Below are 24,049 nucleotides of genomic sequence, written 5' to 3'. Positions count from 1 at the left end.
GGTTTCGCTTCGGGAGTAGTGCGGGAAGTTGGAGCGTAAACACGACCCAATAGTAAAAGTGTCTTGACAAGCTCACGTCGGGCCTACGGCCTTTGGCCTTCGGCCCGCCGTTTCGCTTGTCTAAGACACTTTTCCTATTGGGTCGTGTTTAAGCTCCAACTTCCCCCTCTCAGGTGACGCTACGGGCCCACTCGCTGTGAAAATGTGATCACGTGGTGTCTATGACGCTTTCAATGTACCGCTGTGCAGTTTTCCCGTGCAGGCTTATGCCGGCCCAAACCATAACATTGGGCCCTCCGAAACGGTCAACTTCATGGATGTAGCTTCAGAAAAACGTTCGCCACGTCGTCTCCAAACTCTAACACCCCGATCGTCATTAAAAAACTTCACTTTGCACTCGTTTGTAAAAATAACCATGCCCCACTGGTTAAGATTCCAGTTCAAATATCGGCGACAGAAATTTCTACGATTTGTACGTTGAACCCTGGACAGCGGAATTCGAACCACTCGTCGTCTGGATATTTGGTGATCTTCATGGAGTCGGTTACGAATCGTTTGGTTACTGACACGAGTACCTGTCGTCAAACGTAGTCGATTTTGTAGTGTACGAGCCGTCACTGAGCGTTCTTGTCGGGTACTTAATCGGATGCACAAACTCTACCTGACCCAGGTCTCCTTGCAACACTACCGGTTCGCTGAAAGCGATTCCAAGCATTTTGGATTGCTTGACGAGAAAATCCTAGCCGCAAAGCCACCGAACGCTGTGAATTATCTTCTGCAACCAGTGTAACAGCCCTGGTTGCAGTATTCATGTCCATATGTCTTCGATGTCGTTCCATTATTCATTAAAACGAATATTTCATGAATTTTCTTAAGAAACCCTTATTTTTTTGGACAGAAACGTGCGCTAAAGAGCAATTATTGAACAACGAAAAACAAAACAAAAGATCATAAAAAAATCAAATCGTTCTTTTTTTTCAATCAGCCAGTATTACAACGAAAAATTTTAAAAAAAAGTTTAGATACCAAAGAGTTCGTGACATGCCTAAATTGAATCTTACTTTTTAAATTACGCTGATTTAACTTAAATAAAGTAGCAGTCGTCAGGTGGCCCTTATTTTCTTTAAAATAACACTTAAAATAGCACAGTCGTTGCTATCAAAATCGATGCCAACTTAGCTTGGTCGGTCTAACTCTCCCAGTGTTCACACGATGGCGGTGGTGCTTTTTTATCGAGCGTTATTGGATTTTTGACTTTCAACGTTTGAATTTAGCCTACCGAACTTCTAACGGTCAGGTTCTAACGCGATGCTTTTAAAACTCTCGTGCGAATGGCTTAAGGCCTTTAAGTACGCAGTTATTAGTAAGAGCGTGAAAGAGATATGCTGATCGGATCAAAGTCTTGGTCCGGTACGCCCGTCTGTTTCAACATAAAGCTGAACAAACCGCGTTATGGCTGTACATAATTTGGTAGTACATTGATGGCCTGTTTTTTTAACTGGCAACGCTGTACATGTGGTAATGTGATAGTTATGTGGTTGACTAGTTGACATTTCATTTGATAATAAGTATATCAAATATCTTTGTAACATTTTCCGTATGCTCTGTTGTTGTATTTATTTAATTTAATAGACATTGATTATTTCAGTTTATCAGTAACTTATTAACGCTTTCCCGCAATTTTCTTAATAATAAGTACTGTGTTTGTCGTGCATTTTATGAGTTAGTATTGTTTCTATATAAGTTCGTTTGCTGGGCTTGGAAATAAATTAATCTTAAAGATAGATATTTATCATTGTGTATAAAAAGAATGTTTATTATTTTACATGCTAAATTAATGCATGTTAAAATTGGCCTCCCTGTCAGTAAGGCCTTTCTTTAAAGGCTTTCTCATTTGTGAATATTGGCTGTCATAGTTAAGTTTGTATTGGGCAATTAAAAAACAATTCTTGATAACTTATCCTAATTTGTGATGCCCTGACAGGTCATGCCTGCTTGAAAATTGAAGTTTTTTATAGCAAAAAAAACTTGATAACTGAGGCCTAAGTTCCTTGTCTTTTATTCTAATCTATCCAAGTCAGTTCTGCCCTGACATGTCTTACTCATTCTCCAGCACTTATGGAAATACATATAGGTCTATGCCACATCAACCTGTTAGATCTGGCCGTGGCTGAGTAAGCTCCACTTGGTATCTTCAGGGATAATACCTGTCTAGGTAAACTTGAATTATACGTAATTAATAATTTGTGGTTGCAAAATGTATTCATGATTGGGTGTGTCATAAATAGATATTTCTGGTTCTTCGAACATTCAACTGCTACCAGTGCTTTAATGCAAGAAATTGTTATATTTTTAGGAGAATAATTTATTATTGATATGTTCTTTAAAGGTATGCAATTACCCCTAGCATCATCTTTTAGTTGTGATGGGAATGTGGGTTGTAGAGACTGGAATTGTACTTTTAACTAAATGATTAAATTTTTCAAATACGAATGAGAAAGTTGTATTTTATTCACATGTGGGGCGAAGTAATAAAAGCGCTAAGTAAGTAGTAGTAAGTAGAAGCGCTGATGGCCTAGCGGCTAGAGTAGGGCTTCCAATCCCGCATGCCCTTGCGGGATCTCGGTATCGGCGGGACCAAGATTTTTTTCTGGTGCGGGATCCCGGTATAAAGGGATCCCGCGTTTGTTGATAAAAAAAGGTTAAAAGTGAAACAAAGCATGGTAGGTGACCTAGTGAAACAAAGCATAGCATGAAATAGCATTTATTAAAAAAAGTACAAAAATGTTAAAAGTACTGCAATCACTTTGCGTTTTGGAAATGTTTTCGCAGAAAACACAACATCCCTAACGTTTCGTCACCCAAACTGCTTCGTATCTTGTTGGCAAGATAACCGGCAGCAGAGAACGCTCGCTCTGCTTCTACGCTTGTAGGCACTATTGACTTAAGAGCGTTGTGAGCTAACGTTAAATATTTACCCATCGAGCCTCCTGATTCATAAAGAGTCATCTCTTTCTTTATGATGTTTTCGATTAGAGGTATTTGAGCTGGCGATGGACAAAAACTTGTCATGGCAGAATTTAAAGTCTGCTCTAGTTCCTCTTGAATTGTCAGAGCTTGAGTAGCCGTGTTATTTTGCGTGTTGGATGCATCAGCAGCTTGATATTGGACATTTTTTTCAGACAAAACAGAAAGAGGCGCATCATCGTCATCGTCTTCGACGAGAGATAACGCATTTAATTTCAAATTCTGGATTAAGCCCTTTATTTCCCTCCGAATGACACTTTTTGCTGGCAAACCAAACGTTGCATTGGCTTCCGAAGCATGGTAGGCAATTGGATTTTGTAAGTAAATTAAAACTGCAGTCATATTTGTTCGTCTTTCTTCTATACGTCGTCTTAAAGAATCAGCTAACTCTCTGGCCAGCATTGAGTTACTATTTTCTTCCAATAGTCATAGTCAGTAGTCTTCAGAATTGCTTTGCATAACAAACACTTTGCAGTTAGATTGTCCTCCGACTTATGAAAATACTTCCAGATTTTGTTAGAAGAAGGAAATTGTTTATACCCTACTGTATTTGAATTAGACATGTTCAAAGCGTTATTTAGTTGTATTAAAGTTTATTTACTTCAATTCAATTTAACAAACTAACATTAAATAAGAAATCAATTAAGATAAGTTCTCTTAACAAAAACAATCGAACGATTAACCAGGCGGGCGACCACGCGCAACGCATCTTAGCTGTTAGTTTTCACGCATGCGTAGTCCGTGTGCGTTGCGCGCGCCGCGCCGCCGGCCGCCGTCGTCTCGCTCGTCAGTGTCCGAGCGACAGCGCTCGCAAAAGCATGTGTCCTCGTTATACTTTTCAATCCCGCAAATCCCGCGGATCCCGCATGTCTAATCCCGCAGTAAGCGGGAGTGAAAAATCGTGCGGGATCTCGGTATTTCGAGATCTCGGTATACCGAGATTGGAAGCCCTAGGCTAGAGCGTGCGACTTGCAATTCGGAGGTCGCGGGTTCAAATCCCGGCTCGTATCAATGGGTTTTTCGGAACTTATGTAGAAATATCATTTTATATTTACCAGTCGCTTTTCGGTGAAGGAAAACATCGTGAGGAAACCGGACTAATCCCAACCAGGTCTAATTTACCCTCTGGGTTGGAAGGTCAGATGGCAGTCGCTTTCGTAAAAACTAGTGCCTACGCCAAATCTTGGAATTAGTTGTCAAGCGGACCCCAGGCTCCCATGAGCCGTGGCAATATGCCGGGAAAACGCGAGGAAGAAGGACGGGGCAGATGCAAATTTTGAGTTGTTTCCTTATGTTAGCTGGTAGAATTGACTTTTAAATGATGATTTTGAATGATTATTTTTTTATTACGTTCATTTGATTTTTTTGGAATTTCATAGTTAGTAGTTTCCTCGTATTGGTGTAGTGAAAAATTTTGTGTTTTACTCGGAGGCAAAGTTTGTTCAATCCTCGTGCATTGAAACCCTCGCTCATAATTCCACTTCTCGAACCACTCGCCACGCTCGTGGTTCAATTTTGGAATCTTTTGCTTGCTCAGGTATCAATATTAGCACGAGCGATTAAACAACTTGTAAAACAAATAACTATTGTAGTTGTGAGTGCTGCGAGAGCAGATAGGACACAGAGATTTGCCACACGCAGGAGGCGATTATGCTATAAAGGCGTTTTTGCACTCTCTGACATTTAATTAAGGTGTGTTTCACACAGCTACTTTGATTATGATTTGACAATGAAAAAGATCGATATGAATTTTCGATTCCAAAAGAAGGAAATATTTACATAAAATTATGGGCAATCGACGGAATATTGAAATTTGCCTTTAGATAGTGGTTTCGATAGAAAAGAGCACTTTGTATGAAAGGCACAGTTTAGCGAAATTAAATCGAAATAATTGCAACGAACTTACACAAATGCCACTGCAAACCCTTTTCCTGGTATATTCTCGTTGAAGTATTGTAGACTGGTATAGATTGGTCGAATTTTTAATTTGGTCGAATCTCCACGTGTCCAAATTCAAAATGTCGACTCCTTTGTTCGACCGCGACCTTTGTCCTCCTTTAGATAGTGGATTTCAAAGCCTCATCCGGCTCGAAGTGGCTTGGCGCAGGTTTTTGAGAAATGATGTAGTTGTTTAAGCGTTATAAGTAATTGCGATTTATTGTCAACATAGTTTTTTTTGGTATCTCAAACGGCGCCACACGCCCATAGATAGTGTCAATTGTATCATCGCTCTCGCTCTCTCTATCAAAAATGGCTGCACGCGTAAGTCCATAACTCTGTGTTAAAAATAATAAAATTAGTTTTAGTGCACAAATATTGTGCTTCAAAAATGTGAAAGTCGAAATAAAAGACTATTGTGTTAAATCCAACGTTTTATTGAAGAGTTATCCACCAGTGAACCAGCTTATCCAATTATCCAAATTGTGCCGGCCACATGGTCGGACATTGGTCCAATCGAACCGAATAAGAACGCAATTACAAGATTATCACCATGGAATACATAAAATTACAGCAAAATATAGAAGAGAAAATTGACAAGGCCGCTTCTAACCTCAAAAAATCACCGAAATCGCGTATGACCAACACGTACTTACAAGCAAGGTTAGATCTTCTCGAAGGAAATTGGAAATCTTTCGAGAGCAACCATCAAACGATTTTGTTAGAATCTAAGGATCCAAGCAATACGTACTTCACAAATGAAACCTATGACAGAGTCGAAGAAAAATATATTGATTATAAGTGTCAGTTAAAAGAGGCCTTGGAAAAAATCAAATCAACAATGTCAACATCCTCAACTCACACACATAATAATCTACAGAGTGAATCAAATCCATCAAGTGCAGTGAAGCTACCTAGAATTATAATCCCCGTATTTTCTGGCAAGTATGCGGAGTGGCCTACTTTTCACGACCTATTCGAATCTGTGATCAATAACAACCAGACTTTAGCACCTGTACAAAAGCTCCACTACTTAAAGGGTCATCTGACGGGTGAAGCAGAGCAGTTAATACGACACACACCTATAACGGATGCAAATTATGAACAATGTTGGACATTATTGAAGAAACGTTACAGCAACACTCGCTACATCTCATCGTGCATACTTAACCGCTTAATAAGCCAAAAGACTTTAACCGCAGCATCTTCTTATGGTGTCAAACAAATATTAGACACAACAAATGAATGTTTAAGTGCTCTGACCAACATGAATATTGATGTTTCAACATGGGATCTTATCATCATCCACCTGATCATACAGAAGCTTGACCAGGAATCCCGGAAAGAATGGGAACACAAGATAAGTGATTACTCAGATAAAATACCAACGTTTAGTGAATTTTCAACATTCCTAGAATCCAGATTCAGAGCATTGGAGTTCTTAGAGCCAAGTACTAAGAAAGAAACAAGATTAAAAGAAACAGAGCGACCTAAAGTGTTCAGCATTACCTCATCAGCATCATCAGTATCCTGCCCATTTTGTGCAGAGGCTCACTTGTTGTACCAATGTAAGCGGTTTAGCCAGGACTCTGTACAACAACGGAGGGACTTTGTCAAAAGTAAGGCGTTGTGCTTCAATTGCTTTGGAGCAAAGCATTCTGCAACACACTGCAAGCGAGACACAACATGTAGGCGCTGCGGCCGCCGTCACCACTCCCTATTGCATCTGGACAGCGAGCAACCACCTTCAGCGCAACCAAGCCGAGCCGTTGAAGGGGTGAAGATCCACAACCAACAGCCAAGTACCCATGAGAAGTCGGAACAGAAGGAACCTGGGCCTGGTAACATTGTGGCTCACGCTGCCGAAAGTTCAGGTTCATCGAATAGTGAGATAATATTAACAACGGCATTAGTTAAGGTAGAAAATAAAGGAAACTGTCATATACTTAGGGCATTTCTTGACCAGGGTGCACAATTATCATTCGTGACTGAGCGTGCTGTACAATTGCTTCAGTTACACAAGATACCTGTTAATGTTAGTGTTGATCCCTCAGGGCTGGGCGGAGAAAAAATCCCCTTGTCAGTCCCAATTAAACACAAAGTTCAATTCAAAATACAATCCATTTGTAGCTCTTTTAGTTGCGTTGTTCAAGCATATGTGGTAAGTCAGGTAACTAATCCCATTCCTTCACAGAAAGTTGAGATTCATGATTGGCAGGAGTTGAAGAAATTAAAGATGGCAGATCCAGGATATGACACTCCAGGCCATGTGGACATGTTGCTGGGTGCTGAGGTGTATGGACTGACCCTGACAGAGGGTATTGTACGTAATCCGACGTCCACGCTGACAGCACAGAACACCGCTTTGGGCTGGATCCTGTCAGGAAGAACACAAGTGAGTAACCATTCTAATAGCTTTATAACTGCTCATATTCTGGATAACTCCATTAATGACACTCTCCGTAAATTCTGGGAAATAGAAACTGATCAGCCTCGCAACTTGTTGTCTAAGGAGGACCAAGTGTGTGAGGAGCATTATGCATCCACTACAACTAGAGACTGTACAGGTCGCTATGTTGTTAGTCTCCCATTTCGTGATGAAGATCCATCATGTCAGTATGGCGAATCACGGAAAGTGGCTTTAAGGAGATTTCTCTCATTGGAGAAAAAGATGGATAGCAATCCACTCCTAAAGCAGGAATATACCAAAGTGATAAATGAATATTTATCACTAAATCACATGGAACTTATCCAAGACCAGCGGGACGCTGCGAGACCTGGCTGTGTGTACATGCCTTACCATGCCGTGATTCGCAGCGACAAATCCACAACCAAGTTTCGCATGGTTTTTGACTGCTCTTCTAAAGGTGTTAATGGCAGGTCCTTGAATGATGATCTCTTGGTTGGTCCACGACTACAACCAGAACTGCGTCATATCATCATGAAATGGCGTATTCATCCAATTTGCTTTATAGCAGATATTATAAAAATGTACAGGCAGGTTAAAGTCGTGGACAAACACACTGATTTCCAACGCTTGCTGTGGCGTGAGAGTTCTGATGACATTGTAAAGGATTACAGGATGTTACGTGTAACTTTCGGGGTCTCGTCAGCTCCTTATCTTGCAGTCAAAAGTTTACAGCAAGTGGCTAAAGATGATGGTAAAGATTATCCATTGGCTGCAGAAAGGGTGCTGACAGATTTCTATATGGATGATTTCATGAGTGGGTGTGAGACAGATGATCAAGCCATCCAAATCTATTCGGAAATAGTTAGTTTGCTAAGTAAAGCTGGGTTTGAATTACAAAAATGGGCAAGCAATAGTCAAAGATTAATGGAAACAATTTATCCACACCCGGTTACCAGCTCTGACAAAGACATAAAACTGGATGACATGATCAAAATCCTAGGCTTGTCTTGGAATCATCAGACTGACTCATTTCACTATAAGGTTAACTTACCTCCACAGCCAACCCCCGTCACCAAGCGGAACATCTTGTCTGACATATCACGTCTCTTTGATCCACTGGGATGGATTTCCCCAGTCATTATCCGAGCCAAGATATACATGCAAAAACTGTGGGTTTCAGGTCACTCGTGGGACGAGGAAGTGACTTCCAACTTGCTGACAGAGTGGAATGAGTTCCGTGAGCAGCTCCCGGTTCTCAACGACTTCATCATGCCACGATGGGTTGGCGTCAGGCAAGACGCGAGTGATATCCAGCTGCATGGGTACTGCGACGCCTCCAACGACGCTTACGCAGCAGTCGTATACCTGAGGGTAGTGGATCATGAAGGTAATGTTACTGTCCATTTAGTCGCAGCCAGAACAAAGGTCTGTCCAATCCGCCAAATTTCCACACCCCGACTTGAACTTTCCGGAGCAGTACTCTTATCCAAACTGCTGGCAGAAGTATCCACTGTCTTATCCATGCCAGTCAGTCATTGCAGGGCTTGGACAGACTCAACCATAGTCCTCGCATGGCTTCAAGGTGAGCCGAACCGTTGGACAACGTTTGTTGCCAATCGCGTCACCGAGATCCTATCCATACTAAACCATGATCAGTGGGCGCATGTAGAATCCACCAGCAACCCGGCAGACTGTGCAAGTCGAGGAATGTCACCATCTGATTTCATCCAATTCGAGTTGTGGGTCCATGGCCCAGCTTGGCTACATGACCCTAACTACCAGCATCCAACATCCGAGCCCGTATCCACTGAGCTAGAAGCAAAGCCCATGAAAGTCCAGGTATGTACAGTTTTATCCCCTGCTCAGCCATCCGAAGAGTTGAGTGCTTGGACTAAATACTCATCTTTAACAAAGACAGTAAGAGTAGTAGCTTACTGTCTCAGATTTTGTAAAAAACTGAAAGGAGAATCGTTTCCATCCTATCTGACCGCAAGAGAGCTTGATAATGCCTTGAAGGTAGGTATTAAAGCAAGTCAATTGTCAGCCTTTCCCCGGGAGTTAACTAACCTGAATAACTCTAATCCAATTCCCCGGAGAAGCATTATCTTATCATTGTGTCCCTTCTTGGACGAGGATGGCATTATGAGAACGCGAGGTAGGATTGAGCATAGCGATCATTCTTATAATGTAAAGCATCCTATCATAATGCCTCATGACCATCACTTGTCAAAGCTGATTGTGAGTGACGCTCACTCAAGGACTCTCCACGGAGGCCCCCAACTCACCCTAAATTATGTAAGATCCAAGTTTCTAATTATTAATGCCAAAAGCTTGATTAGACATATTTTAAGTAAATGTGTGAGATGTATAAAGTACAAAGTCACCAAAACTCAACCCTTCATGGCTGATTTACCCAGTAGCAGGGTGACTGTTGCTCGACCGTTCCACCGCACCGGGTGCGACTATGCAGGCCCTATAAATATCAGAATATCCAAAGGTAGAGGATGCAAGAGCTATAAGGGCTATATAGCACTGTTTGTATGTATGGTAACCCGTTGTATCCACCTGGAGGCAGTAAGTTCACTTACCACTGAAGGGTTTCTAGCTGCTTATAGACGGTTCGTGGCACGTCGAGGACCCTGTAAGGAGATTTGGAGCGACAATGGGTCCAACTTTGTCGGTGCATCCAAGGAACTGCGCATCCTCTTCCAGCAGGGCGAGGCTTCTGTCATGAAAGAGGTTGCTGAGGCCTTAGCTAATGAAGGTACTGAATGGCATTTTATTCCACCCCGGGCTCCCAATTTCGGTGGACTCTGGGAGGCGGGTGTCGCCTCTACTAAATATCATTTGAAACGGGTCCTAGATGGCACCACTCTCACGTTTGAGGAGTTATCAACGGTTTTAGCACAGGCTGAGGCTTGTCTAAACAGTAGGCCCATGTACCAGCTGCCATCAAATGAAGTGGACACGAGTCCACTCACCCCGGGACACTTTCTAGTTGGCGAAGCTCTGGTAACCGCGCCAGATCGCAACTATGAAGATTCTCAAATCAGCCCTTTACATAGATGGCAGCTCACCCAGAAGATTATGCAGCAGTTCTGGCGAAAGTGGTCTCAGGAGTACCTAACAACGCTCTATCAGAGGTACAAATGGACTAAGGTGACCCCAGAGCCACAGGTAGGTGACGTAGTGTTAGTCAAGGAGGATGATCTCCCGCCCTCGATGTGGTTATATGGGTTAGTACAAGAAAAGCACCCTGGTCCAGACAATGTCACTAGAGTCGTTACCTTAAAATGTAAACATTCCAAACTTATGAGACCTGTTTCCAAATTAATAGTGTTGCCTGTTGCCAACTAGTATTATTTGTCATGTAGTTAAAGTTATAGTTTCCTGTATTCTTATTTTGCTACCAGTCAGAGCAAGACTAAGAGTATGTTATTAATATGTGTTAAATTTAGTTGTAGGTACCCAAATGGTACTGTAAAATTCATATGGTTGATACTGTTACTGTATAACTTTAGGTTCTTACTCGTAATGAAGTTCCTACAAGGTTGTTACTGAAGTCTCTATTAATACTTCTAAATTCTACTAGTATGTAAAACTATACAAGTGTACTTATTCAAAATGACTGATAGGAAAGAGTACTAATTGTATAAATATTGTAATAGGTATACTTATAAGTTTTATTTTTTCTAAATTACATTTATGTGGTATGTAGTAATTAAAGGGTTTTTAACCTTCAGGTGATTTCTGGATACTCACTTTTACGGGTATGTTAGTAAATGTTAGTTAACGTGCTAAAGTTAGCATACAATGTTACTTGTCTTAGTCAGCCTGTTTTCTCTATCTCTATAGATTGTAACCAAAGTTGTTCATGATCTCTGCCTTATAGACTGGTGAACAGTGTATTGTATTGTTTATGTTTAAAAAATTTAGATGGAGTGCAAAGTTATCTATTGATGTCATGTTAACTCGTTTTCATGTTAGTTTAGTACGTTAGTAATGTGCAGTTCCTAAACCTTGTTATGTATGTACTGCTGTATGATGTCATGGCGGGCGGTAGGAAGAACATACTGTTCTTGGCGGGCGGAATGTTTAAGCGTTATAAGTAATTGCGATTTATTGTCAACATAGTTTTTTTTGGTATCTCAAACGGCGCCACACGCCCATAGATAGTGTCAATTGTATCATCGCTCTCGCTCTCTCTATCAAAAATGGCTGCACGCGTAAGTCCATAACTCTGTGTTAAAAATAATAAAATTAGTTTTAGTGCACAAATATTGTGCTTCAAAAATGTGAAAGTCGAAATAAAAGACTATTGTGTTAAATCCAACGTTTTATTGAAGAGTTATCCACCAGTGAACCAGCTTATCCAATTATCCAAATTGTGCCGGCCACATGGTCGGACAGTAGTTGATAACGATTTGTATTTTAACAATGTTTAATGTACGGAGCGATTAAATTACAAGATTTTCAAATGAGAATATGTATGGACGCGCGACCGAATGGTACGTGGTGTCGGCGTCGTAACGAATCGGAGAATGACGGCTGCCGCGCGCGGTACCGCGTAGATGGAGCGTGTATGTGTGCGCGCACGCACACATGGATGGAGCGTTAACAATGTATTGTTCTTTCGGGTGGAATCTTGCAACTAAATTTTGAAGCAGTCACCTTCAATCGATTAGCTGATATTTTGACCTACTTAATCAACTTAAATATAATCTGTAATTTTTCACAAACCATGGGTCAACCTTTGGTTTTAACTGAATGGTTTGTTTATAAAGGTTTGTAATGGTCAACTTGTCTCCTGGTAATTTAAAAATATCAGCGTATTTGGCACATAGTTTTTCTATTTCTGTTTGTTCTTCTATATTTATATGTTTTTAATTGTAATTGCGAAAATAATGTTGCTACCCTATTTGAATCTACATTTTTACGTCCAAAGTCACAACTATAATAATCGTTTAATTTACATACATCTGGATTTATTTCGTTTAATTCAATTTCTTTCTCTGTAGTGTTTAATATTTGTACTGGTATCTTGCCATCGATAGGTGTTACAATAGCACTTGCTATGAACACTCCTTCGCTTATTTCTGTTGCACAAACTACACTATCTTCTGTCATGAATGAATGTACTTACCTACATAATGAATTGACTCTGATCGGGGTGATAAGATATAACTAGTCTGGTTATTTCCTTTATTTTCGAATTGTACTTTTAACCGATTTCCATTTATAAAAAGTGAAAAAATGTTGGTTTCATAATCTAAATTTGCTTTATATTTTCTAAAGAAATCATCTCCTATAATTCCAGTTGTAATGCATGGTAATGATTTAAAAACATGGATTTTATGTTGTATTAATTCACATCCTATTTGAAAATTTAGCTGTACGTAACCAATGGAGTGAACGACTCCTCCAACGCCTGTTATACTTGTTCTATCATATATTATTTGTATATTCCGTTGTTTTACATAACTATATTTAACTGCAGACAACGACGCGCCTGAATCAAGTAGACATGAACATAATTTCCCATTTGTTATCAATTGCGCTGTTATGGAACGACCACCGGAAAATATGTGATGGTTAATCACGAAAAAACTGATTTTCGTTATTAAATTGATGATTATTCAAAGTTTCCGCCTCTTGTCTTATTATGTTTAGACCTTTTCGGTTACATTCTCCACGCGAATGGTTGCCGTAACCATTACGACCTGTACCTCTCCGTTGTTTGTAACCAGTGTTACCTCGCAAACCTCTGCTCGCACCTCGCTGAGGACGATATGCATTATGTGATTGGTGACTGTAATTACCGTACCTGCTAGTGTTGCCACGGTAGTTCTTGTTCGACCATGTTCTTGGATAATTTCCCCTGTGACTTCTTCTTACTTGACTACCTCCTCTTGCATGGTTGTATGCAGTATTGTAATGTGACCTGTGATACGTACCGAAAACGCCTGTTCCTGAGGTTGTAGCAACTTCTTCATCCAGGGCGGCTTGTACCGCGTCTTTTAATGATGTGAAGTCTCTGGCAGCTATAATGGTGCTTATGCGACGATTCCGCAGCCCATCAGCGAATCTTTTTATGGTTATATTTTCATTGAGCGGTTTCAAAACATCATAATTTTTACTATTGCCATTGGCCTGCGTAATCGTTAAGTCTACGAATAATTGCGTCAATTCCTGTCCATAATCAGAAATGGTTAAATTATCTTGTCGCATGTGCTGTAATTTTGTTTGTATTGTTGTTGCAGCCTTTTGCGGTAGTAATTTACACCTCATATTACTTATTAAACCCTCGACATTTGAATATTTGTCCTCTAATTTTAGTTTAGCCAGTTGCGAGAGCCTACTTTTAGTACAAAATTAATCAAGCTCTTTTTACAGTCAGCTGACGAGAGAGTTGATTCGTAATATTCTATGTTGTCTATTCATCTCCATCCATAACTGGTAATAAGCTTAACGCTGTTTTTAAATTAAAAGTTGCCATGATTTCTTCTTCTATAGGTTGTTCCGTACACAACTCTTTTATCTCTTTATATATTTTAAGGAAATTTACGCTTAATTGGTTAATTAATTCTACGCTTACATCAAAAGTACCTAATTCTACTTGCTGGCTTAATTTTTCCTTAAAACTGACAAATTGTGTATACTATTCTTCGGCTTCTGCTTGTTTTCTATTTAATATTTGACCTTTACGTCTACTAGGTCCTAACTTTATTAAATAAACCCTAACTTCCGATATTTGTTTATCTAATTGCTCAATTACATTGGCCATTAACTTGCTAAAATACTAACATACTTGTGCTACACAGTGCTATGAGTCATGAATTTTACTTACAGTTTGTCTAATAACTTACGGGGACCATTATTTACCACTATTAACACTATTTGCACTTTTCACTGAGTCATAATGATTTCCTCGATGTACTCGCCCATGGTCGTAAACGAAGTTTTGTGCAATTTGCGTAGAAGTAAAACACGTCTGTATGCGCGGTCTTCAAAAGCTCAGCAAAGATTTGCGGTTCGAGCATCGCGAACATACTGATAGCACGTCGATTTCACTGCTAAACAGATTCTAGCTAAAGCGCGTCGATCACGGGAACTGTGTTCGTCGTTGCCTTCAACACAGGTCCACAGGGCTTCAAGGGTTAACACCATTTTCATCGTAAATTTCCAGTTATTGTAGTCCGATGTGCCATTCAATTTATCTATCGATAAATTAACGCTTTGTGTCGGCGTGTTTGATGACGTTGGAGCTAGCTCAGCTCGTGCTTGTGCCGACTCGGGCGCTGGTCGGGGCCGGGGCTGGGCACATCACGACGATTCTCTTTGTTCCCACCGTTTTGCTCGTCGTCACTCATATTTTGATTGTTTAAACTTTTAGCGCACACCAATATTTCATATATTCAATCGCAGGCTAGGCCCATAGCCTGTTAAAAGAAAAGCCTGTATAGGGCTTGGCAGTGGGTGAACCCTATTGGTGTGCAGCTAAAGAAAAACAACGAAATATTATCTTCATTGAGTATATTGATAAGCAGACATAGGAATTCATGGGGCAAAATTGTTTGACAAGTAGGGAGTTCCTGTATCGATAAACTCGACTATCGATGCTAGTTCTATATACAAGTGATCACTCAAGGGTTTGCTTGTAAAAATACGGTTTTATTAAGAGTAAAAATAGTAATTAAATAATAACTCAATGCACTCTTCTTTTATATTTTATAATTTTACTCATCCCAAGACAATTTTATAATTTTTCTTCGTACATGTCCCATTTACTATTGTTAAAGTAAACGACCACAATTTGTTCCATATTTTCGGGTATTAAGCGTCTCAAATTAAGGGAGTAAAATTATAAAATTGTCTTGTCTTGTCTTAAAAACGAAGAAGAGTAGGTACATTAAGTTATTATTTTTTTACTGTTAATAGGTAAATACATATTTTTACAAGCATAGCCTTGAGTGATCACTAGTATATAGAACTAGCATCGATAGTTGAGTTTATCGATACAGGAACTCCCTACTTGTCAAACAATTTTGCCCCACGGATTCCTATGTCTGTTGATAAGTCGTTGATAAAGCACAGTTTTAACACACAACTATAAAGTAATGGATGGCTACAATAAGTTAATATACATGGAGACATTGGAGACAAAATATCAATGCTTACGGTATCTACGATCTTCATCATCTACGTGTAATTACAAGTTTGTTTATGTGATCTACTGCAATTCTATGTTTTGTTCTGTATTCATCCTCGACTTTAATGACGTGGTCAGTGAACCGCTTCCACTGGTCTGCAGTGACACTGACAAATCATTCGGTTATTAAATTCTGCATGTCAGCTGCCGGTATTCCCAAATTTCATTTTGCAAGGGTCCGTTTTGCTATACTCCATGCCAACTCTATTGCGTTGAGGTCACAGTGATATGGCGGTAGCTCCAGCCTTTAAAATCTCTTCTGATTCGTAGCAATCGTAGCACACAAGAGATTTATTCTTATTGCCTAAAGTCATAAAGTTGCCCTTTGTTGGCAGCGGGGTCGAATGCAATACCATTAGTGGTGAGCCAGTTTTGGATATTTTTGAGAGTTCTGTCTACCTTTAAAAAAAACTAAATCTATAGCACCTTTGTATGAGACTGCTCCCCATACCATTGCCGAACCAAAATCTCTACGTCGTCGGGATAAAATCAATTCACTTTTTCTCAAATCGTGAAAATAATGAGAAAAGTCATCGGGCCCATCAATGTTAAACTTTTTTTAATCGCTAAAAATGACTTTAAACCACTCAGTTTTCCAATGCAAATCGTGCAAATCTAAGGCGTTCACTTAAATGAAATTTCTTTAAAGCCGGTTTCCGTTTAATTTTAAGGCGTTTTATATATGGACATTGTTGTATAATTTTCTGTACTGTTCTTATTGAGGCTTGGTATATTGGTATTGGTATTCGCGGGCTTGGTTTCCGCAACTCGACGTCGTAATTCGCGCCTATTTTGCGTGATGGTGGGTTGTCGGCACTACTCTTGCCAATCCAACTCTACCAAGAAGCCTAGCAGACCCTTGATGTTGCCGACGACTTCTGGGAGAGACCCCGGCGAACCGAGGTATTGTGCCCGGTATTCTGCCAACCCTGGGCATTCAAGAATGACGTGGGCGGCTGTCTCCTCTGCCTCCATGCACGCTCTGCAGAGGGGGCTATCTGTAAAACGTAGGGTTAGTAGGTGTTTGTTTAGTGGGGCGTGGCCGGTTATGGCCTCAGTCAAAAGCCGGAGCTGTGGCCTCTTCAGCTGTCTCAGCCTCCTCGACAAACCGGGGTCGATTGTCGGGAGGGCCGGGCCTCCTTCGCGTGCCTGCACGTGCCTAGGTTAGACCAGTACTGTTAGTGTTTTACCTTGGTGTTGTGTCTCAGCATGTTATTGAGGCTTTAGTTCTAACATTAGTTTTTATTTGTCTCGCTGTTAAAGTTGAATTAGATGCTTCACGTTATATCGCTCGACGTTCCCTTGCTGGTCCATATTGGGATACCGTCCTCCAATTGAGGGGGGATTTAAATCTTCTCGGGTCAGAGGTGTAGGGTTAGAGCCGGTGTAGCTTTATTTGACGTTCATAAGCGTATTGTAATATGCCTACTTGAATAATACACTATCTTTATCTTTATCGTGGTTGCACGCCTATGAGGTTTTTTATTGGTAAGTATCAATCCATTTTCATCTTTTCATAGAGACTCGGTCCTTAAAACTGCTTAAACAGTTGCAACTGGACATATCTCTTTTTTATAATTAAATGTTTTGAGGCATAGCATTGAGGCATAACAGTTCTACCGGACCTAATTTGGACATAAGTAACGACAACATTTCATTGCAAGTTTGAGAAAAATGATTACCCATAATGTGTATTAACTGCTGGAAAAAACACTTGGAAAGAAATAATTTCTAGATTTTGCAATCCGCGTAGATACAAAGTGTAGGTAGTGATTATACTAAAATACGTACAATGCTTGTAAAGTATTTGTCTTGACTGAAATCTATATCTAAGTCCTTTAAAATTATGAGATCCAATGGAAGGGCATACTTTTTTAGAATATCATCATCGTCGGGTGCACTTCCCGCCAGCTCTCTCATTTCGGGTGCCATTTGGTAATGCTTATTCGTTGTCTAACATGGTCATAATTTTTATGGTGTTTATATTTTACTGTTGCTGTAAGGATGCTAGACCCACTTTAACATCATTCACGTCGGCCTGTAAGGCATCAATTTTTTTAATAATTTCGGATTGATATGTAAATAAAATTGTGTATGTATAGCAGTGGCGGATCGTTCAAAGAACTCGATTCCCACCGGCTTTTCTAATTTCAGTCCGTTGATTACTGTCACAATCGGTTCATGGCGAAAAGGAAAGCAAAATTTGCTCCGGGTTCCCTACGAATATTTGTGACGCGCCGCCACTGATGTATAGCCAAGACATTCGTAATTTGTGTTTTCATATTTTTCTAAAAACATTCAAAAGTTAAGCAATTAAGATATTGAATTTCACCTCACAGCTATTGGCTATTTTTTCATAATCTGCCTTCAACTTCTGTCTGGAATTTTGAAAATTTAACGTTTTCAACTGAAATTCACGAGAACTACTCACGTGTCTAAAAATTCTGATACTAACATTTTGCAACGTTCCATTCAGTATCGTTATATGAGAAACCAAAAGTTGGGACACTTGTACTAACAGGTTCGTAAGTGCCCCTAAATCCGATAAAAGAATTAAAGTACATAGATAAAAAAGTGGCCTGTTGGGATTTTTTTTTAGATAGCCAGCCGTTTCCTTATATTATAACTTTACAAAATACGCTAATACCTAAGAGCGTTTTCACATTTTCCGATCCGATATCGGATGTAGGATCCTACAATAGACAAGGACAAACAACTAAAAGATACATAAGTCTATCCCTTTCAGATCACGCACACTACTACAAACAAACCGGTAATCGGCAATGACATGATGCCCCAAAAACTCAACCAAAGGAGTGTCCAAAACAGCATGTCTCCAGGTTGATCGTTATTCCGTACTTCGTAAACCTCTTGAACACTAAGGCTAGATGCCGTTCATGCTGCTCACTATTATCGCTAGCTATTATGACATTTATGACATCATCGAGGCACCTCGATTGCACTAGAAACTTAACAATGAGGCTCATAATGTTTGCCTTTTGTTATCTAATTTGGAGCACTTCCAATTGGCACGTGTCGGTGCAATCTGAATGCAATTAAAGCGTGACTAAGAAATTTTGGTACTTGAAAATAAAAAAAACGTACAATTAGTAATTGACATTATTGTTTAATTATAATAATGTAGGTCGCTTTTCGGTGAAGGAAAACATCGTGAGGAAACCGGACTAATCCCAACAAGGCCTAGTTTATCCTCTGGGTTGGAAGGTCTGATGGCAGTCGCTTTCGTAAAAACTAGTGCCTATGCTAAATCTTGGGATTAGTTGTCAAGCGGACCCCAGGCTCCCATGAGCCGTGGCAAATGCCGGGACAACGCGAGGAAGAAGAAGAAGAGTGTAGGTACAAGGAAAGATAACCGAGAGTCGAACTCGATAGCTAGCGTTAGCTAATAGGGAGCGAATGCGATCTTTATGAAAAAATGCGCGGCACAATTTATACAGCTATTTAATTTACACTTACAGAAGGAAGTTACAAAAAGCACAGTTTTAGGTTGGAAAATAAAGAACCAAAGAACACTACATTTAGAAGAGAAACAAATAACACTGAATAGGAAATGAGGAAATAACTAAACACAACAAAGTATAACACAAAGCGAAAAAGCAAAGCGAATTGCAAAGAGTGATTCTATACAAAACAAGCGCGCGTGTGTGTTTGGCAAAGCGATCGCATTGAACGGCGATCGACTGAGCGACTAAGGTACTGATACACATGCTCTATAATAGCATGCTTAAAAGTGTGCTTATGAGCATGCTTGGTTTGAGCGTGCTTATGCACTGTTCACATTTGCTACAAATAAGCATGCTAATTTTGAGCATACTCACGAATAAGCATGCTCAAAGCAAATACTCCGCATACACATGCCATTTAGTAGCGTGCTCTCTGCCACGAACGATGGACGACGTAGCTTTCCGCCTAGAGCTCAATAAAATAATTCTTTTGGTGGCGATACAATGCATCACCAACGTTTTGAGAAATAGAAAGAAGAAAAAAAGCAGAAAGATTTGGGCTCGTGATTGGTTGAACAGGAGACAAGACCTTGGAGCTAGTGTACGTTTGATAAGAGAAATGCGAGAAGAAGATATTGCGGGTTATAAAAATCATTTGCGTATGCTTCCACATCAATTTGACTTTTTACTAAGCAAGGTTGAAAGTGCTATACAGAAACAAGACGCGAATATATGCGAAATGCTATTCCGGCTAAATTGAAATTAGAAGTGACATTAAGATATTTAGCAACTGGAGATTCTATACATACATTGGAAGCACTATACAGAGTTGGAAGATCTACTATATCGCATTTTTTACCAAAAGTTTGTGAAGCTATATACAAAGCTTTGAAGGATTATGTGCGGGTAAGTAAAAACAATGTCAATTTTACACATTTATTACAAAAAAGAAACAGAAAACTTAATCAACCATTGTAGCCGTAGCCTAGCTGAACCAATAAAATGTACCGTCATGTCATGTATTATAGCTACATAAAAAACATACTAATACTAAATAACACAAGATTACGATAAGTTCCACGCTTGGCTCAGCACATCTTGCTGTTGTGAGACTGTGTCAATATTTATGGGTATATTAATCATTTGTGTGTCCGAAGTACTAATTGCTGTTTGAAGTGGTGTATTTGAGACAGAGTTTGTTGTTATAGTCTGTGTGTATGGAGATAGAGTATAAAATGAATTCCTTGTATGCATTTGTGTCAGAAATCAGTGTTGTTGGTAGTGTTGTATGTAAAACAGAGTTTGTGGTTAATGTTTGTGTGTATGGAGTGTAAAATGAATTCCTTTGTGATACTTCAGACAAGTTTTGACACTGCTGGCGGCGTCTTGCTGCAATCACAATATTTTGGATCTCAGCTTGTACGTTAAGTGCTTCATACAATGGCAGGCTTCGTAATTGAGCAGCAATGTTATGTCCAAAATAATAGAATTCGTCGTGTTCAGTAGGCATATTTATTGCAGAACTCAGGTTTTCCAGTCGGTTCAGTGCCACATTAATCGGTTCATCTTGTACGAATCGTCGTTTACGCCGTGTCGATGTGACACTAGATGAACTCGATTGTGGTCGTTCTTCTGGTATATTGGCGGGGGGTGACATTACGTTCATCGATTCTGGCGAGTTAAGAGATTCTGATGTGCTTGCAGTCGATGCCGGAGAATCCTGTGCTTCCGAATTCTGCGATGAATTATCTGAATCCTGAAAATAAGATATTCATTAGGAATTTAAAAATAGTACAACCTACATTATTTATTTAGGTATGTTTTTTTTTCAGATTCCAAGCCACGAAGACTGGAAACGTATTGAGCATGGGTTTCGTACAAAATGGAATTTTCCGGGCTGTGTTGGAGCGTTGGATGGCAAACATATTTTTTCTACTCCGGTACTTTTATCTGTCAATAATATGGTCCCGCAAACGAATATAAAAGCATGTCTTATGCAATTTCAAAAAAGTCTATCTAATCTATTCTTCATAAAGACCCTAGGGTTATTATGTGATATAATGCAACTGCTAACAGAGGGCCTACCGCGAACCACGTTCGACGGGTTGCCTCCCTATCACACTTACGTACGAATTTACAAGTGCGACAGAGAGGCAACACGTCGAACGTGGTTCGCGGTAGGCCCTCAGAGGTGCCCTATTAAAAAAACACTAAATTTACAACGGAAATTAATCCTGCCAACAGTGCCAACTTAACAAACAACTGAATTCATATGGTTTGAAACAATAACAAAACTAAAATAATTGCTGCCAACATAATGAAAACTGCAAGTAAATGACAGTTGAAAAAAAAATACCGTGTCTACTCTATGATTACGTTCTGTCGACTGTCATTTGTCACTATCCAACTTCCCGCTCTTTCTTATGCTGTATTGCTGTGTTTGTTTATCAATCTTGGAATCATTCTTATTAGACTTTGGAGTGGAAAATAATAATGGATGGCGACGACAACTTTCTTTCGACACCAGAAGAAATATCGGCGGCGGCACAATCAGTTACCGAGAACTTGTTGCCTACAAAATCGCGGCGTCAGTATGATAAATCGTATGAGAAGTTCATGGCGTGGAGACTGGAACACCAGACTACGTCATTCTCAGAGAATGTGCTACTGGCTTACTTTAAAAACCTCGACGAACAATTCAAGCCGTCTTCACTGTGGGTGGAATATTCAAAACTAAAGTCAACGCTTAATATATACCACCAGACCGACATCTCTAAATACGCCAAGTTACTGGCTTTATTAAAACGGAAGTCAGAAGGATTTAAGGCGAAAAAAGCAAAAACATTTTCACCGGAGGAATTAAAAAAATTCATTGAGGAAGCACCGGATCAGAACCATCTCTTTAACAAGGTAGATACATTATTGCTGTTTTGTTATTTCACTGGTATTCGGTAAATGTTACTGCTTAGGTATTCTGTGTATGCAAATATTGTATGTATGATTGATTACTACATACTTGATTTAATTGTAAGTATTTCTAATACCCTAATTCCTAGTTTTTGTTACAGGTTGCTGTAATTCTTGGAATAATGGGGGCTTGTCGCAGGCAAGAGTTACATGATTTAAAAAATAACAATATAATTGATGCCCAAGAAACTCTAGTGGTTCATATAATGAACACCAAGAACCGAATCGATCGCACTTTTACAGTCACAGGGAAATATTATCATATCTGTAAAAAGTACATGATTCTTAGTCCGGATAACTGCAACGATCTGAACTTTTTTGTACGGTATGCCAACGGAAAATGTTTTGCTCAAAATATAGGATTAAACACCTTCGGCCAGTTAGGAAAAAATGTTGCATCCTATCTTGGTCTCCTAAATCCAGAGCTCTACACAGGGCACTGTTTTCGAAGGACGTGTGCAACTTTATTGGTAGATGCTGGTGGTGATGTGACATCTTTGAAGCGGCATGGCGGATGGAAGTCCACAACGGTGGCAGAATCATATATAGACAACTCCATTGCAAGCAAAAAAAAGTGTCAAATACACTAATGAATTCCATAGAAGAAACTACAACCCTGAAACCACAATCCACATACATACCAGACCATCAATGCTCCCCAACTTTTACTCCGGAACCAGATTATATCAACACCACCAACACTAGTATCCCAGTCCCTACAACCACACCACTAACTATATCCCAAATAATAGAACAGAATTCTGACATCCATATAAATAATAATAGCTCAACCACATCCACCACTCCCAATATAAATATTTCTAACAACACAATTCACAATTTACATCTTCATTTTCATAAATGAATAAAACTAAATTTCTTAAAACAAACTGCGTTTAATTTTGTCTTTTATTTAATCCCTAAGCAGTTGTAGAAAAAGTAATGTATGCAACGTTGTATAAGTAGGTCAAAAAAGGCTCATGGCGTCTTTATTAACAATTTTCGGCTTCGCCTCAAATTGTTACACACGCCACTCACCTTTTTTGAACCCTCTTATACAACTATTGCATAAAATACTATAGTGTACTGTTGTGGGTACCCTATTATGGTGAGGAGATAAACGAAGATTCACTTTAATACATCTATTTATTCAGACTCCAAATTAGTATCAGAAGGTTACATTAATAGAAAACACAAACGTTTAGAGAAAAGGCGCAAGACCAGGCGGCGTCGCGGTATCGCGTATGTATTAAGAATGTGCGCACTTGTCGAGCTGCGCTAAGCGACTACTCGTACTAAATGATCATTTAAACTGTTTACCAAAACTGCTGACTCTAACGCGCATCGACGCCTTGCCGCTACATCATTCCCCCCTTTTTGAAAAAAAAAAAAGGAAAAGAATAATCAAAGTACAACAATACACGAAACAAGAAAAAAATATCAAAGCTAACAAAACAATCTTACTCGCTATGAGTGTGACACATACCTCATGCTTATATGCACAAAATGCTTACATTGTATTCTAGCGCTACGAATGTAAACAAGAGCTGTGAAATAAGACTTATACCTATTACATTACACGTTTGAATAATAACATTGTTGTTTCATTTATAATGAACGTGGTGGTCCATAGTTCTGGGAACTTAACAGCGATTACAATTACACCTTTGAGCACTTCATAGCAACACTTATTGATACACTTGTTGTGGGGGACTGGCAACAGTATGAACTTTAATAGCTGTGGGTGGTAAATTTCTGATTGTTTTCTGCACCCACGATCTAGCACATTGTTTGCATTTCATTCTCACAAAATAACATATTGCCAACAACAAAATTATTCCCAATGCGATTAGTCCAATTCCCACATAATTTAGCTTTGACTCCACTTGATTAGACAAGTTTTCCATTTTTGCTATCGCTATGGCATTGTGCGAGTTGTTTTCCTCCTTTCCTTGACTTAAACCCATTTTTTACAATTTTTCAAAACCACTTTACTGACAGGAAATTTTACTCTTTAACGTGGAACAACGTGCT

At 39.6% G+C, this 24,049-nt stretch overlaps 2 protein-coding genes and 1 long non-coding RNA gene across 4 annotated transcripts; all 3 read left to right on the top strand.

The window, feature by feature from the left end:
* The first annotated feature begins 2,782 nt into the window (after positions 1–2,782).
* On the top strand, positions 2,783–13,322 carry LOC133524912 (uncharacterized). The gene is made up of 2 exons (XR_009800485.1): positions 2,783–3,327; positions 12,873–13,322. It is a non-coding gene; the product is annotated as an uncharacterized LOC133524912 (long non-coding RNA).
* LOC133524886 (uncharacterized) lies at positions 5,162–11,703 on the top strand. 2 transcript variants are annotated; one of them, XM_061861037.1, is made up of 2 exons: positions 5,162–7,360; positions 8,556–8,767. In XM_061861037.1, exons 1-2 carry the CDS (start codon positions 5,519–5,521, stop codon positions 8,577–8,579), a joined length of 1,866 nt encoding a protein of 621 aa, XP_061717021.1. In that variant the 5' UTR covers positions 5,162–5,518; the 3' UTR covers positions 8,580–8,767. The 2 variants fall into 2 exon arrangements, with proteins under 2 accessions (XP_061717021.1, XP_061717020.1); XM_061861036.1 differs by having other exon boundaries at positions 7,272–7,360; positions 8,556–11,703.
* A 4,363-nt stretch (positions 13,323–17,685) lies between the features above and the next one.
* LOC133524890 (uncharacterized) lies at positions 17,686–23,047 on the top strand. The gene is made up of 4 exons (XM_061861047.1): positions 17,686–19,954; positions 20,881–20,988; positions 21,521–21,958; positions 22,117–23,047. The coding sequence occupies exons 1-4, from the start codon at positions 19,781–19,783 to the stop codon at positions 22,603–22,605; spliced, it is 1,209 nt and encodes a 402-aa protein (XP_061717031.1). The 5' UTR covers positions 17,686–19,780; the 3' UTR covers positions 22,606–23,047.
* Positions 23,048–24,049: the final 1,002 nt, after the last annotated feature.

Source organism: Cydia pomonella, chromosome 14 (genome assembly GCF_033807575.1).
Source record: "Cydia pomonella isolate Wapato2018A chromosome 14, ilCydPomo1, whole genome shotgun sequence".
Classification (NCBI taxonomy): domain Eukaryota; kingdom Metazoa; phylum Arthropoda; class Insecta; order Lepidoptera; family Tortricidae; genus Cydia; species Cydia pomonella.
Note: the sequence above shows the minus strand (reverse complement) of the source record. Positions and strands in the feature narration are given on the sequence as shown.